The following is a 16,891-nucleotide window of genomic DNA, read 5'->3' as shown; positions in this document are numbered from 1 at the left end:
ACACAGCTACTCAATAATTTGACAAAAGAAACGGTCCTCCAGAGTCCGACATCAGAACTGCGCCCATAGCAACGGTCTGTTAAACATAGCAACGGTCTGCTATAAAGAAATAACAGACCGTAGAACGCCGGGATTGACCAATCAGAATCGAGTAATCAACAAAGACGTGTACTAAGCGAAGCTAACTGTCTCTTCAAATATAGCAGCCAGATATGAGAGTGGATTCGATTTTAAGCGTCTTTGAATAAGCGTCTTTCCCAAATGTTGAACTATTCCTTAAAAGAGGTGTATTGTCCTCATTGGGGACAGAAATTACAAATTACTGAAACACAGATTGTTTTTGAAAGGCCACACAAGATGTTTTCACAAATATACAATCGCAGACATTAAAAATGTCTTTTCCTGTAAGAATGCATGTCCGCTTGTGTCGTGTTGTGTCTCATATAACATTCAGTGTGTGCATCATGGCAAAAGCCGCCGTGTGCCATAACTGGCCCTAAATAGCTCCTACACACACTCAGACAGAAAACCGGTGAAAACATGAATTTTGTATCGGCAGAGAAGAATAACGGTTCCTGGTGAGCTGCGTTGACCTGTTTCACAAGTCTCCTTGCAACCATGTCTGGTGTCGTGGGTTAGCAGTGGAGAAAGGGGTCAAGAACAAATAATCTATCGGCACCCGCAACAGAAAAAAGACAGATAATTGATTAGGGCAGTTGTGGTCTGGGTTCATTTAGTTGTTCTGAATAAAAGCTGATAGATTTCCTTTGAGTGGATTAGTTCACATAGATGTGACTGCGAGGTGTGAAGCTGGCAATTTCCAGAAACAATAACTTTTACAACAGTAGTGGGCAGGAAAAGTGCAAGAGACCTTGTGTACACAACAACATCGAACAACATGTTGAATTGTCTAAAAAAAATAAAATGAACCACTTCTTTGTTTGAAGTTCCCATTGAAGTGTGAATCACAATATAACACATTTCAGTTTAAATTGTTCCTTCAATCAAGTCGTAGGAATAAACGTTCCTTTTTTTTCCCCCTCAAATGGTGCGTATCTCGTTCTGCAACAAAGCTCGTCATACTGGCTTTTTGTTGGCGTGAAGCGTCTTTGAGGATGACTAACTGTTCCACAGCTCTGCTCTCAAACAACAGACAACCACCGGCCGAGGGGTGATGTCATCACTACTCTGTAGACGGACTAACTGACTCTCTCTTTTTCTTCTCTCTCCTCCGCTGTTTCACTCTCTTCTTCACGTGTTTCTTTTGACCATTCTTTGTTTTTCCTTTTTTCTTCCTCTCTGCTCTCTTTCCCACGTCCCTCCTTTTCCCTACCTCTTCTCTCGCCCATCTTTCCTCGTCCTCTCCATCGCTCTCTCCCTCTCTCAATCTCTGCTTCTTCCTCCTTAGTCGATACTCTCGGAGGTGGAACAGGCTGTGTAGGAGGAAGTGCCGAGCAGCGGTCAAATCGCAGCTTTTCTATTGGCTGGTCATCTTCCTGGTTTTCCTCAACACGCTGACCATCGCCTCTGAACATCACCAGCAGCCTCAGTGGTTAACCGATGTACAAGGTACGTAAGCACGCCCATACCAGGCTGTCCTCATACACCGTTTGTGGCTATACTTACTAAAAGTAATATGTAATTCATATTTCTTTCTTTCTTTCTCTCCTTTCTTTCCTCCTCCTCAGACATAGCCAACAAGGTGTTGCTTGCACTCTTCACTGGTGAGATGCTGCTGAAGATGTACAGTCTGGGTCTGCAGGTCGGTGTCTAACAGTAACTTCTAGGATTGTCAAGAGAAACTCCTGTCTCCTCTATACTTGCTACCTTCAATTTTGCTTCTTTCTCTCTTAACTCTCCACAGGCGTACTTTGTTTCGCTCTTCAATCGCTTCGACAGCTTCGTAGTGTGTGGAGGAATACTTGAGACCATTCTGGTGGAAACCAAGATCATGTCTCCTCTCGGCATCTCCGTGTTACGTTGCGTGCGCTTGCTGCGAATCTTCAAAATAACCAGGTTAGTACAGACATTTTGAACATTGACTATTATTGAGCATCGGTTTGTCCCCTATTGCTGCACTGGACAATGAAAGACAACTTTGTAACCATTGTATTGTCACCAGGATGCATGCTCTTGCTCTCAGTAGAAAGGAAACGAATAAAATGGGAAACGTATTTGAGTATTAGCGTGTGTTTGTGAGAGACTAATGTACCTTTACCCCTTTATGTACTTCTGTTATATTAATTGGACGTCTCTCCCCCCCAGATACTGGAACTCCCTGTCCAACCTGGTGGCCTCCCTGCTCAACTCTGTCCGCTCCATCGCTTCCCTGTTGCTCCTGCTCTTCCTCTTCATCATCATCTTCTCCCTGCTCGGCATGCAGCTGTTCGGGGGGAAATTCAACTTCGACGAGACCCGACGCAGCACCTTTGACAACTTTCCCCAGTCTCTGCTCACCGTGTTTCAGGTAACGACGCTTCTGTTTCTGCATCTTGTTTTCCTTTCTGCCCTTTTTTTTCTTTTTTTCTTCCATCTTCTATTCTCAGCTTGAAATGATGATCTTTGTCTTCTCTATTTGTACAGTACAAAAAAGTCATTTAATCTAGTGTGAGTCTTACAAAGAAAATGTAATATATCACTGTCACAAGGGTGAGACTTCTTTCCAATGAAAATCGAACTTTTATAAGATTTTCTTCACGCAAATGAGATTTTAATTGCATTTATTTCTTTCGCCACAGATCCTAACAGGAGAGGACTGGAACTCTGTGATGTACGATGGCATCATGGCGTACGGTGGACCGTCCTTCCCCGGCATGCTGGTCTGCATCTACTTCATCATCCTCTTCATCTGCGGAAACTGTATCCTGCCTCAACATAAAGTAGCTCCATAGCAGCCTTTATAATGCGGAGCTGAAGGGAGGTGGAGGGGTAATGAGTGATGACAAGCACGGAAAAATCAAAAAGTCTCTTCTGATTCTGTTAACTTGCATCCTATCAGCCGGATAACAACGCAACTGATTGTGATATGAATAAAATCGAAACCCTATTTAGGATGCAGTTGCAGGAGGGGAAGGCGTGTTTTGCATGATATCATTCACAAAGCCAAAACTGTTTTGCTGGAGGTCACTGAGTATCTCTACTTAGGCAGTTCAGTGTCTTTCAGATGCAGGAAGGTTACTAATTATTCACTTTGCCTATACCGGGATTGTTTGCAAACCAACCACACTGATGATCTGATGTGTCAGCAGCATCCTTAGCTTCACCCCTCTGAACAGATATCCTACTGAATGTCTTCTTGGCCATCGCTGTCGACAACCTGGCAGACGCTGAGAGCTTAACATCTGCCCAGAAAGAAGAGGAAGAGGAGAAGGAGAGGAAAAAACTGGCCAGGTAAAGCAGGAAGAGAAAGAAAGACGGGTAGACAGTTAGCTGAGGAAAAGAAAAGGATGAAAAGAAAACATTTTCTGTGTCTGACAAACACCACAAAACGAGAGAGAGAGAGGGAGAGTTGGTCGTATCTCAACATCCTGGATAGTCAGTAATGCCTAGAGGCGTTTAAGGATGCTGATACTGGAGCCTTGAAATCAAAGTACTAAAAATGCTAAAACAATTAGAACATAAATATATAATTATGTTTTTAAGACAAGCAGACATTTGTCTGCTTTGCTTTTCTGTCTAAACCACTTTTATTGGGTAATTTTAGCATCCCATTGCCTACAGAGGTAATTTGTCAACGTTGGTAATGTGGGATTTTAGTGCAGCTGAGGAAGATAGCGTCTCCCTCAGTGGCACAAATCATTAAATGTCTCCTTTTTCGGTTGCAACCTGTATTGATCTGAGGAAAAAAAGTGTGATGGAAAACAACAATTTGCCTGCTCACTATCTGTTTGGTTTGATTATAACAGCACAGCCACCTTCTGTGATTGAAATACTCCCCATCATTCTAAATCTAAGTGTTTCATTTTGTTCCTCTGGTGTGATTCAATACACATCAGTGGATTAACACGGGGCTGTCATTGCTAGGGTTAGCAGAAGGGGAAATATGCTAATCTTCTTGTCCTCCCTCTTTCTCCAGGTTGGCCAGTCCAGAGAAGCGCCATGCCAACGAGAAGCCGCCTCTGGAGGAGGTGAAGAAGCCGAAGAAGAAGAAGGAGAAGATCGAGCTGAAGTCCATCACCTCTGATGGAGAGACCAACACTGCTACTAAGGTACACAAAGACACACTCATATCGAGTGTGTAGTAGCCACAGACCTCAGTAAGTCTGTCGTCAGAGGAATGAATGAACTGGTAAATAAATAAATGTAATGCTCTCCCTCTGCAGATTAACATGGATGACTACTGCGGAGATGAGAGTGAAGAGAAGAACCCATATCCTGCCAACGATTACATAGGTAACACACAAACCACATGTGCACTGTGTTTTTGGAGAAATGATGAGATCAGTGATTCCTATCTGATGGTACGCAAAAGCTTTGCTAAAAGACCTAACAATTGCACTCCCAACTGGCCCACGTCCTCAAATTAAAACCAAAAAATGTCACTTCATTTAATTTTATTACAAACCGTTATTTATTACATATACACATCACATTACAATGATGTAAAAAATAAATTGTTACTCGTTTAAATATTTTAGAGATAAAGTATGTTTGGACTTGACATGACGTCCGACATAGCATGAACCAGTAACATCAGCGTTTTAGCTAAATACAGTCGGATGCGGACTCCTCGGTCGTTGATTGAAGCAGAAAGAGTCGAAATTTAAAGAAAAATCTAATTTAAAAAAACAGTCGAGAGGCAGGTGACGCTGGCCGTGATAGTTCAAAGTCAGACAAACCTCTCAATGCTGAAGAGGAGCCCGAGTCGGCAGTTGAGCCTTTGCATGTCGTCACTTCTAGCGCCACTTGTAGCGAAATGAAAAGACATTTCTGGGCTAGCTACATCGCTGTATCCATCTGGGATTTACAGTCACAGCTCCAGAGGAACAGCAAAGGCTGTATATAGGCGAGGTGGCTCTTTCATTGTTACTTTGTTGGTCTCTGCAGTGGGTGGTACTTGGCAAATTTGGCTAATAAATGGTCTTAAAAGTTTGGGAACCTCTGGATTAGATGAATGAATGGTTGAAAGTCAGTGTTGCCTTGCCAACAACTATACAGGTCTCTGCAAAGAAAACAGACAGATGAAGTTGTTCTTACCCCGCATAGTAATATACATAAGGAAGACTTTATTAAGTGACGTATTTGTGACGTGAAGTACACACTGTTTTCTATCCATCCAAAATTGTCCAATATGTTGTCACTTTTCTTCTAGGTAGATATGTTCAAAAGCTTGGTATTACCAACATGTAAATACGTATGGCCGCTCAACAACCCTTGCTCCTCTGTGTGACCTTCTGCTGAGACCACCCAGACTTAAAAACTTTCAGCTCCACTTTTCCCACTTTCTTTCTTCATTTTATTTTCTGCTCTTCTACTACTTCTCCTCTTACCTTTACTCTCACTATTAACCTTCTCCTCCCTCTCATCAGGAGACGAGGATGACGAAGAGCCAGAGATGCCGGTGGGCCCGAGGCCGCGGCCGCTCTCCGACATTCAGTTGAAGGAGAAGGCCATTCCCATGCCTGAGGCCCGCGCTTTCTTCGTGTTCACCCACACCAACAAGTAAGAGGACACTTTTGCCTTCTGCCTACCTTCCCATCTTCCGTTTTCCCATCTCTATCATGTTCTGATCGCCTTATTATTTTGTAACAAGAGACTCAAATGTGTTTTTTCCTTCACTTTGTTTTTCAGATTCAGGGTTCTGTGCCATAAGATCGTCAACCACAACATCTTCACCAACCTCATCCTCTTCTTCATCCTGCTCAGCAGCATCAGTTTGGCAGCAGAGGACCCGGTCAAGAACGACTCCTTCAGAAACCAGGTAACACACACACAATAAAATATTAAAGTCTACAGTGTATATACACATATAAGGCCGAATATACATTAAGGCGCAGACAGCAAACATTGTAGTCATCATTAGTGGCCCACCCACATTCAGTCTGCACTAAATGGATTATAGCTGACAGCAACATATAGAGGAACCAACGCTTATTGTCACTGGCTTGTTACACTTAATGAGATTTCTTCCAGAGTACTGTAACTGTGATTAACTTCATGTTAAGAAGATGTGAAACGCCTGTTAAGCTTTGTTTTGTCAATTGAACTCTTTTTTTTTTCGCCAGACTGGCAACTTAACATTATTTGTAATGTACCCATACAGCAAAGAAATATGGTTTAAAAATTATACCCCTCAGGATTTTTTTTTAACCCGCATTTAACCAAGAAGGTGTATAATAAATAGTATTAATAAGAAATGTCATCTATTCATTCAACTCTAAAACGCCCAAACGTGTACTGTTTGTATCTATAGAGGAAATATCTGCCCTGCAGTTGTGTACACTAACGGAGCATCACCGTATTGATTATATATTAATGTTGTTTATGGGTGTAATTTAGAGCTGTAGTCTAACGTAAAGACTGCGCTTTGTGTCTGCTGTATCTGTTTTTCTATATTATTTATTCTCCCAGTGAGGAAGATCCCCTGAGGGCTAATAAAGATCTGTTTTATTGTATTTTCCCTGGCTATGGTATAGGCTGCTGTGTATTAGTCTACCACAATTAACCTTAGTCTGACACCTTAATGAGATAATACATCCTGTCTATTTTAGTCTGATCGGTATTCATTATCCTTAGACCTGAACCTCAGCATTATTATTTCAGTATGTTGTGGAGTCATCCAGGACTTTGCAACAGCTGACCAGCTTTGACCCCCCCGAAGAACTGCACAACCTCCTGTTTGTCTCTTAATTTCAACTGTGTAAACAAACCCATGGAAGCCCAGTTGTTGCTGGTGTGTTGTTACTGGTGGACTCTAAAAACTGACAAGAATGACAAGTCGGTTTCCAGTGAGTTATGTTTTGAAGGGTTGCTGATTTCATTCAGCCTTGTTCTCCAACATGTTGTTCTCTGTTTCCTGCTCAATCAGAAAGCTATTGAATGTTGTTTTCAATCCCAGGAGTGCTATTGTTGTGTAGTGTAAATTAGTCCAGCAGTGAACATGAAAATGGTATCGCTAAACTAAAAAAACAATAATTCTCTTTGTTGTGTTTTCAGATCCTGGGCTATGCAGACCACGTCTTTACTGGACTCTTCACCATAGAGATCATTCTTAAGGTAGTATTTAATATTTATGATTCACGATAAGTGGGCCAAATACTCTTTATTATTATTATTATTATAAAATTGTATTTTATTTTATTTGATGTGGTCTCAGATAGTCTTTTTAAACAGTTTCCACATGTACAGTAGGATAGCAATAGTATGACAGCGTGTTAGGGCCATTGTAGGTAACAAAAAAAAAAAAAATTATAGAGCCAGGGGAGGGGAGTAATATTCTAAGAAAAAATTAAGAATTTCCAATATTAAAGTTGTAAATTTATGAGAAAAACACTTGGATACAGAAGATGTTCGTCTCTACTTTCCTGTAACTTCTACAATATTTAATTACAGTATGTATAAGTTGCTCAGGGGCCATCCTTACCATAATAACACTACTTTAGGAGCAACGAAATTCAGGCGGCGGCTGGCAGTACCACGTTTTTTTCAGAGTTTTTGTCTCCTAAATTTATGACTTTATAATATTGAAATTTGTGAGTTTTTTCTCGTAAAATTGCCACTTAAATCTCAGAGAATAGCCACGTTTTTTTTTTCCTGTAAATTTACAAATTTCTTGGAATTTTTCTTGGAATATAATCCAGCTCCATAATGATTTATATTTTTACCTAATACACCATCGTACAATGGAGACTTCTGCTGCTATATGGCTATGATGCTGCTACAATGCTTTATGTTTGTTACAACCTGCTTGATGTGTCTGAGGGGAAGGCTTTGCTGCATCAGGACAACAAAAATATAAAGAATTGACTTTCAAATAACTTTAAGTATGTGTGTCCTTGGCAGTAAAACCTTCCTTAAAGAAAGTTAAAACAATGACCAACTACTTGCAGATACTATTTAGTCCCTGCTCAGTGTCACTGCCCTCTTCATGGTTCATCATATATGCTATGATTTGATCTAACATATGAACTTTGACTCCTACAGATGACAGCCTATGGGGCCTTCCTCCATAAAGGTTCATTCTGTAGGAACTATTTCAACATCCTGGACCTGGTGGTGGTCAGCGTGTCGCTCATCTCCTCTGGAATACAGTGAGTGCAGTCTTAATGTTTTACTGATGCATGTTTTATACCCCTTTTAATCATTGGCTGCTTTAACATTTCAATTATAATTGTGTGCCCTGATATTACCAGCATTATTTGGCAGCAAATTCCAAGCCGACATCATCAGTGAAGCTTACAATATCATCAAACATACATTTTGTGTTATTACATGTTAAAAAGACCGGAGTAGTCAGCCAGATAATGACTAGTGCATGAGACGCAGGGCCACACAAATCAAGTTGTAAAGTGGGGATAACGTTGCTGTTAATGTAAATTGCCCCATGCTTCACACTTCTCTCTATTCTCTAACAACTTTACACTTCATTACTCCCAATCCCTTTCTCTCTTTGTGATGTTTATTAAATATGTTCTCTGCTTCTTATAGCAAATTAACTCCTTGAAATGCTGTGATATTTCTGATGTTTAATATGCTATGCTACGCTCTCTGTCTCTAATGCTTAATAGACTAGACTTCTCGACGTAAGTCCACATTAGTCCGCATTAATAACCCCCCTTAACAGACCTTCACCTTAACTGTGTAAAACTGTCACTCTTTTGATTTGGTATTTCTATGGTCTTGGAGAGTTTTAGTCGAAGCATCTTTCAGACTGTAATCTGTGATGTTATCAGCCTGCGTAGGTTAGTGGGGATTATTACACTGTACTGATAATAAATGGGTGATTTGCTATTATGAACACATGGTGTGCTTTTGCACTTGACTCATACCGAAATGCCTCTTTACCGGCATCAGCATAATTGGTTTTGAACCAGAGATTGTGTTTTTTTTTTATTACCCCCTGGGTCCTGTAATAGTCACCTGTCATATCCAGTAAATGTTAAGTTGTTTGTTTATCTATTCTTTGACATACTTTGGGGGGCAGGTCTAACTCAGTTCTCATATTTCTGGATAAACTGAACTCTCCTGGGCTATAGAAATGACACCTTAATGCTAAAACTCCGTGTTTTTTGCCTGTTAAAAGTAGTGAGTGAGTGGGATTTGTCTTGAATACATCACAGTCAAATGAATTGTGATGGCGCTTCATTTAGTAGGGTCTGTAAACTGCTTTTAACTACAGTCTCAGTATTTACTGTACGTTTCCTTCAATACTGTGTCGCTATTATTACTAGGGCTGTGTATTTGCAAGAACCTGGCGATAGGATACGTATCACGATACAGGGGTTACGATTCAATGTATTGTGATACTGTAAGCACGGCAATATATTACAAGTTTTTAAATCTAATTTTAAGAAAACTGTCATGGTATAAAGAACATCTGAGTAAAAAAAGTTTTTTCATGCAATCAGAACAGTGGGATCTGCATTTGATTTTAACCCAGTCCCTGTAACATCCAACATCATAGCACTACTTGTGCAATCTGAACGACTGTCTGCCACAAATCTTTGCGTGTAAACTATTGATTAAAGATTGATTTGAGAATCGATACAGTATCACAAATCATAATATCGCGATACTCAAGTGTATCGATATTTTCTTGCATTTAAGAATCTGTAAACATTGAAGTAAAGCTGTAGAAAAGCAGAATGGAAACGGTTAGTAAGTCAATATGCAAATGAATACCTAAAACAAATTACAACATACAGAAAATGTCACGTTTCTGCTGTCATTCTGTGTAGTCTCATGAAATATGGCTAATATTAGCTCACATAAAAAAACGATGGCAGTGTGGCTGCTATGATACGATTAACCTCTTATCTCTGGACGGACACAGTCTTTTTTTCTGAAGAAACTAGTTAGAATCAGGTGGTTTGGAAATAGTTTGTAACAGGTTCATCTTTCCACTCAACCCAGTCAACTGAAGCACAACTATTTTTATTTTATTTTTTTTGCTACATTATAAAATATAATGCCTAATGGAATGCAGATGAAAATCAGCCTGTATGGCTAAATCTGGCAAAATTTAGATGACGGGCTCAAGTGCTCATGTTAATTAATGTGCAACATACCTTTATTTATTCACTGAGAGCAATGCTCTCTTTTTTCAGGAATACCCTTATCACATTCCGGTCTCAAGCTCACTTCCCTAACCTTTAGGCCACCACTTCCCCGTATATAATATATATAAGTATATTTAAAATTCAGTTGACATTTGTACGTCTTGTCACTATAAGATATCTTCGCAGCTGGTTTGACTGTGATATGTTGCTGATGAAATCCTACTCCACGTGAACTACCTTTAACTGCCCTTAAACTTTACCTTCCTGTGTAAAATGTTGCACAACGGGTCTTTCCTTACTTTCTGTTTACAAGTCGACACAGAGTAACGTCACTCCCTTTAAATCACTCCTTTAACCATCTAAAAAGTCACTCCCTTAAAAGGATACATTGACATTTTGAATGCACTTTTTTCCTTCTACCTCTGTGACACTGTAGGAAAAAGTTTTAGTTTTTGTTCTTCAGTTAACTGAATAAGTGGCTTATTAGTTTTCGACACTGAAATTGATGTTTGAAATAGATTTTTCGCGCGTTTGACACCCGTTGACATCACATAGTAGTAATAAAACTTGGGAGGCCTAGTTCAGGTTACAGAAGGACCAATGTTCAAGCTTTTTCCAAACATTTATTGTAAAATTCAAAATGTCAAGGTATTCATTTGATTCTTTTGGTCAGTATGTTAAAACCTTTTCCTTTTGAACCACTTCCTTTAAAAGGTCACACTGTTTGACCTTTGGCTTGAACTGACACTCTCTTACAGCACAATAACTCTCTGTTTGCCTGTTTGTGTCTTTGTGTTGCTCTATCTGTGTTGTACATGTGTGTGTTTGTCCATGAATCACATGTATTTGTGTGTGTTGTGTTACATAATCACTTTTACTATATCGTTTTTTACTATTGTAGACAAGTTATGTTAAAAAGGGAAACCATGCTGTTTGTTCCCCGTTTATAAAAACTGACCCAGAATGACAGAATTTATGGTTAATGGTTCCAATAGATGATCAGTACTCTTAACATTGTCAGAGGAGGTGCTATCAGTCAAAAAACATTTTTTTTAAACAAGTATTGTGTATGATTATTTTTATGTAGCCACCTGATTTTAGCTAAATAAACATGTTTGAATTATTTAGAATAATGTGCACTTATAACATATGATGATATTATTATATATATAATGTTTGAGTGTAATTAATTTGCCAAAAAAAGAGACAAAAACACACAATAAACAATGTTAATTTCTTGTTTTTGTATTATTTATTTATTTGTTGTTGTTTTAATTTAGTTTTTTTCAAATTTTCTATAGATATTGCGATAATATTGTTATCAAGAATGCTTTTGGCCATGATAATCATTTTAGATATTACTTGGCGTAGTCGTAAAGGCAGTTGGAAATATGTTTCATTACTTTTCAGCATACACTCTGTAAAGGTAATATTTGATGTAAACATATATTCTTGCTTTTTCCCACTTTAAGCCCAACTTTACTCAGAATCATGGCAATTTCCATTTCATATTTGTTTAAATGTTTTTAATCTCATCTTGTATCATACTTCTCGTTGAGTTTCAGATGTGATTTGTCTTTCAGTTTACTTGTGTTTTGATGATTTGAATTTCCTTTAATTTGTGTCTGTCTTTGTTGTCTCAATCTCATGCTCCGGTTTATGCTGACAAACTGCTATTCATTGTGAGTTTTGTCTCGACCATGCAAATATGTCTTAACAGTAAAATGTGTGTTTAATCAGTTTTACTGGCCAGTAGTTTAATTCCACGTGTGTTTCAGGTCCAGTGCAATTAACGTGGTGAAGATCCTGAGAGTTCTGCGAGTGCTCAGACCGCTGAGGGCCATCAACAGAGCCAAAGGACTAAAGGTTAGAGCACATAATACACACATACTCTCTTCTTAACAAAAAAAGACACACCCTTACACTCACTATCTTTTTCTGGTGTATTTTGCAGCATGTAGTGCAGTGCGTGTTTGTGGCCATCCGGACCATCGGCAACATCGTCATCGTCACCACGTTGCTCCAGTTCATGTTTGCGTGTATTGGAGTACAACTCTTTAAGGTAAGGAGGGAAAGAAGATGTCACCGGTGATAATGTTGTAATCATGTTTTTCTTTTTCGATACTGACTTCTGTGTTTTTTCCATCAGGGCAAGTTCTTCTTCTGTACCGACAGCTCCAAACAAACTCACTTAGACTGCAGGTAAGAGATCCCTGCTGCGTGCAAGCTTGTTGAACTCTCTCTTATAGCATAACTGCTGGATAAAATGTGTGTGTGTGTGCTTGTATTCACAGGGGTTCCTACATTATGTATAAGGATGGTGATGTGGGGAAGCCTGAACGAGCCCAAAGAGTGTGGAACAACAGCGACTTTAACTTTGACGACGTCCTGCAAGGCATGATGGCTCTGTTCGCTGTGTCGACCTTTGAAGGCTGGCCAGGGTGAGTAGCTACACACACACACACAAACACAATATATATTGATCCGTGTGCTTGCTTTTTTTCAGTTTTGCAGCAATGTCCTGGTATCCTACCCTATACTTTCTGCTAATTAAAGCTTTTCACCGGAGTAATTGAGGGGTTGAGTGCCTTTTTCTCTCGCCCTCTTTCTGTCTCCACCTCCCTCCATTCCTTCAACGAACCTTCCCTCCCTTCCCTCAGGTTACTGTACCGGGCCATAGACTCTCACTCCGAGGACTTCGGGCCCGTCTACAACTACCGCGTGGTCATCTCCATCTTCTTCATCATCTACATCATCATCATCGCCTTCTTCATGATGAACATCTTCGTCGGTTTCGTCATCGTCACATTCCAGGAGCAAGGAGAGCAAGAGTATAAGAACTGTGAGCTGGACAAGAACCAGGTACTGTTTGTGTCCGTTTTCACTACAAAAAAATGCAAAATCTTACTAAGCATATTTGTCTAATTACTAGTAAAAAATATCTCATAACCCTTAATATAAGACACAATTTTCGAACAAGTAACATTTCAGTGAGAGATAGAGAATTGTTTTTAGACAATGCATCTTGCTTTTGAGCATTACAAGCTTATTATGACACATACCACTTCCTAATACTAGTGAAATAAACCTAAAAAATGAGTTTTCCCAGCTAATTTCAAGATCTCTTTTTTTATCTTGAAAGGCCTAAATATTATATTATATTGCAAGAAATCTCACCAAGCAAATTTTCACTTGTTCCATATCAGATTTTGTTATTTATTACAAGTAAAAACACCTTGTATTCATTGTTTTTTTACTTATTTTTGAAGTGGCCTTTTTTTCCAGTGTATTACTGAATTTGTGCACGCCTTTGTGTGTGTATAACTGCAGTTTTTATGCTTTTGTTTAGCAGCAAGATAGACATGTATATGAGTTTTCAGGTTACAGTAGGAGGAGAGTGACTCTGCTGTTGGGACTGAATGGAGGCCAGGCAGTGGGGCTGAGACGTGGGAGAATCTGGAGAGGCTGAACACAAGTTTTAGGGGGCTGAAGTACTCGAGGAGTGCAGCCAGGAGGGAGCTGCAGCAGTTCAGACAGAAGATGAGACTAAAGCTTAAAGAAGCAGCCAGGCGAAGTCCCTGCAGCTGTGTTCTCTGTGATGATCCACGTCTTCCACAAGAACATGGAAAAGCACAGAGAGGATGGAAAGAGTAGTCTGGGCTGGAAAAGACAATTCCTCAGCTTTATTTCCTCCATGATGGTCTGAGTACAGAGAGACGGGAGTGACGAGGATGTACGCTCACGTGTTTGTTTATGTGTGTGTCACAGCGTCAGTGTGTGGAGTACGCGTTGAAGGCGCGTCCGTTGCGTCGCTACATCCCCAAGAACCCCTACCAGTACAAGGTGTGGTATGTGGTCAACTCCACGTACTTTGAGTACCTGATGTTCACACTCATCCTTCTCAACACCATCTGTCTGGCCATGCAGGTGAGTCTCACACACACTCCACAGATGAATGCAAGTAATATTTACAGTCAGGGCTTTCAGACAAATCCTTTCATCTTTGTGGACATTTAATGAGTCGCTCTTGTGTCTTTTGCAGCATCATGGACAGACCACAAGTTTCAATGACGCCATGAACATCCTCAACATGCTCTTCACTGGGCTCTTCACTGTGGAGATGATCCTTAAACTGATCGCCTTCAAACCCAGGGTAGGTCCACTTCTCTGGCTGTGGAATAGAGTACCAGTAGTCATTACAGTAGAGTGGAGCAGCATGGGAAATGGTATATTTTGCTTTCAGTTGGTTACAGTAGAAGATTTAATCAAACAAAGCTACTTATTACTACTAATAACTTATGAATATAATAGTCAAATACTGTACATTTTAGGTATTGACTCACATTCATTGCAAATAACTGCTCGCTGATGTTGAACTTTAAATTCCTAATCCCTATTTAATTTCCTCCAGATGATAATTACCATATCGTGGATTGAAACATGATTAGCGGACAGCATCATGTGGTTTTTAATCTCACTGCTCCCTTGTTTCCCTGCTGTTGTTGCCATGTAGCTGTGTGGCTTTATTGGTCCAATCTGAGGACTTCCTGTAGCATCAGCAGCTATTTAAACAGTAACAGATGGGAATACTTCCCCCCCCTACTACAGCAGAGTTAGTGGAAAATCCTTCAGCACAATCAAAAGCAAAAAACATAGTTTGATATGATATATTTACTCTCTATTTGTTGCGCAGTACAGATTGTAAAGCAACATATAAGAAACATGTATTTCCAGTTATTGATGACTTTACAGATGTTGAACCAAACAATCCGCAATGACATAAACACATATATATCCTCTGTACTCCAGCTCACTGACTTCTATAATACACCGACGTGAGCTGGAGAAATATGAAGGTGGAATTAAACAGCCTGTTTAGGGTAACTTTCTGTTTTTTTTGCGTTCCTATCCGGGTACTTAGCAACAGCGCCAGTGTCACTTTTGACGCATTATGCTCATTATAATTAGTACATTATGACCAAATTCTAAACTATCACTTCAAAATACTCCAGTTTGAAGAAATCAATTTAAATTTTTTATTTATTTTATATGTGACGTTAATTGCTGGAAATTATTTGTTGGAATTAATGAATGTCGTCCACAAAAAATATCAGTTTTTTGGAAGCCAGCGTTTTTCTAACTACTAATTAAAACTTAATGATTTTGTTTTTTCCAATTGGCGATAAAATCCAAATCATGTTCTACAAAATGCGTCCTTTTATTGAAATGGATGAAAAATGTAATAACTTTTGAAAATAATGATCTACTTGGACCATTTATACTGAGTAACATCATGCTTGTAGTATTTTCAGGCCCAGTTGGAAAAAAAACATGCAGGACTACTTTTAAGGCTTGAGAACTGACTTCATGCTGCGCTGCATTATGTACGTAACATTATGTAATGTTCACGTCAAGTAAGGCTAATTTAAACTGACTTGAACTGACTGATTTTTAAAAGCAGTTTTGCAACTTTGTGTATCTTTGCAAGTTAAACCGATAACTGTTTTCCTTCTTTCGTGAATTGAATCTATATAATAAGTTAAAGTGCAGCATGACGACATGTTCCCAAGCCATTATGAACAGTGCTAATGAAGATACACCACTTCATTTGTCTGCATTTGACTTGAATAAACTCTTCCGGCACACACAGAGGAGCAGCTCACTAACACTTTTACCTCTCAGGTATTTACAGTCATCGACACACGTGTGGAATCATCTCCAGTAATGTGTAAAGACATGTGCTAATGCCTTTTAACTTATGAACAGGTTTCCCCATCTCAGCATTCATCCTCAGGGTTTTTTTACTGAGCATATTGTTGAATTGAACTAACTGATGTGTGTCTACGTTAGTTGGTCAGACTAATGCTGGGTTTTTATTAATATTTAACCCTGGTTTTTACATTAATGTTCTTACAACTCCAAACAACGTCATTAAAACCACTATAGTGTCCAGGGAATCCTTGTAATATTTGCATAACCTTTTACGATGATACCTCCACTGCTGACGACAGATGATGAAGCTTAAAATAGATCTTGACCTTCTCTCAGCATTTCCAGTTTGATGCAAACAATTGAGTGGTATTTGTTTGTGCCCACTTTGTGTTTTTTTTGGAAGTTATGCAGTTATGCTGTAGGTGTACTACACAGACTGTATATAAAGATGGACGACGCAACCATAATATCTCTATAACTACACGTATGATCAAATTGACACATGTTCTATCACACAGACTTGTGACGGTTATGGGGAGTTAAAGTTACATCTCCTCTCTTGTACAATTCCCGAGCCTCCGGCACTGCGACTACTTCACTCAGAGCAGCTGTCAATCAGTCAATCATGACGCCTCACCCCCTTTTTATAGCATCAAATAACTAATTAAAAACAAACTTATCAGTAAAATTAACACTTGAACATACATCAGCGTGATAAGAAGTACCTAAAATGACAGAAACCATCTATCAGAAAAAAAATATTTGACGTGTCTTTGACTTTTTAGTTTGACCCATGTCCCATCAACTAACATGGAGGAGGCGGGACTTAGGACCTTTACTGCAGCCAGCCACCAGGGGGCGATCAAGATGGTTTGACTTCACTTTTTGGGAGCTGTCATTGCTTCCATCTTTATATACAGTCTATGGTGTACTAGAGTATAAGTTAGAGGCCTCTCATCTCA

At 39.4% G+C, this 16,891-nt stretch overlaps 1 protein-coding gene across 13 annotated transcripts in view; it reads left to right on the top strand.

Annotated features, from left to right (window-relative positions):
• cacna1c (calcium channel, voltage-dependent, L type, alpha 1C subunit) overlaps window positions 1–16,891 on the top strand; it is a 245,436-nt gene that overhangs the window by 197,674 nt on the left and 30,871 nt on the right. For 12 of the 13 annotated variants that reach the window (XM_074626030.1, XM_074626025.1, XM_074626026.1 and 9 more), the window contains 19 exons: window positions 1,409–1,569; window positions 1,689–1,762; window positions 1,865–2,016; window positions 2,266–2,467; window positions 2,739–2,859; window positions 3,276–3,390; window positions 4,076–4,208; window positions 4,323–4,392; window positions 5,529–5,661; window positions 5,791–5,920; window positions 7,156–7,215; window positions 8,143–8,249; window positions 11,996–12,083; window positions 12,172–12,279; window positions 12,367–12,419; window positions 12,512–12,658; window positions 12,878–13,079; window positions 13,986–14,144; window positions 14,260–14,370. In XM_074626030.1, the coding sequence (XP_074482131.1) occupies window positions 1,409–1,569; window positions 1,689–1,762; window positions 1,865–2,016; window positions 2,266–2,467; window positions 2,739–2,859; window positions 3,276–3,390; window positions 4,076–4,208; window positions 4,323–4,392; window positions 5,529–5,661; window positions 5,791–5,920; window positions 7,156–7,215; window positions 8,143–8,249; window positions 11,996–12,083; window positions 12,172–12,279; window positions 12,367–12,419; window positions 12,512–12,658; window positions 12,878–13,079; window positions 13,986–14,144; window positions 14,260–14,370 (2,326 nt within the window). The remainder of the gene's footprint in view (window positions 1–1,408; window positions 1,570–1,688; window positions 1,763–1,864; window positions 2,017–2,265; window positions 2,468–2,738; window positions 2,860–3,275; window positions 3,391–4,075; window positions 4,209–4,322; window positions 4,393–5,528; window positions 5,662–5,790; window positions 5,921–7,155; window positions 7,216–8,142; window positions 8,250–11,995; window positions 12,084–12,171; window positions 12,280–12,366; window positions 12,420–12,511; window positions 12,659–12,877; window positions 13,080–13,985; window positions 14,145–14,259; window positions 14,371–16,891) is intronic. The other variant, XM_074626028.1, reaches the window with a different exon arrangement.

Source organism: Sebastes fasciatus, chromosome 23 (genome assembly GCF_043250625.1).
Source record: "Sebastes fasciatus isolate fSebFas1 chromosome 23, fSebFas1.pri, whole genome shotgun sequence".
NCBI lineage: Eukaryota > Metazoa > Chordata > Actinopteri > Perciformes > Sebastidae > Sebastes > Sebastes fasciatus.
The sequence above is the reverse complement of the archived record's forward strand: the minus strand, read 5'-3'. Positions and strand labels throughout refer to the sequence as shown.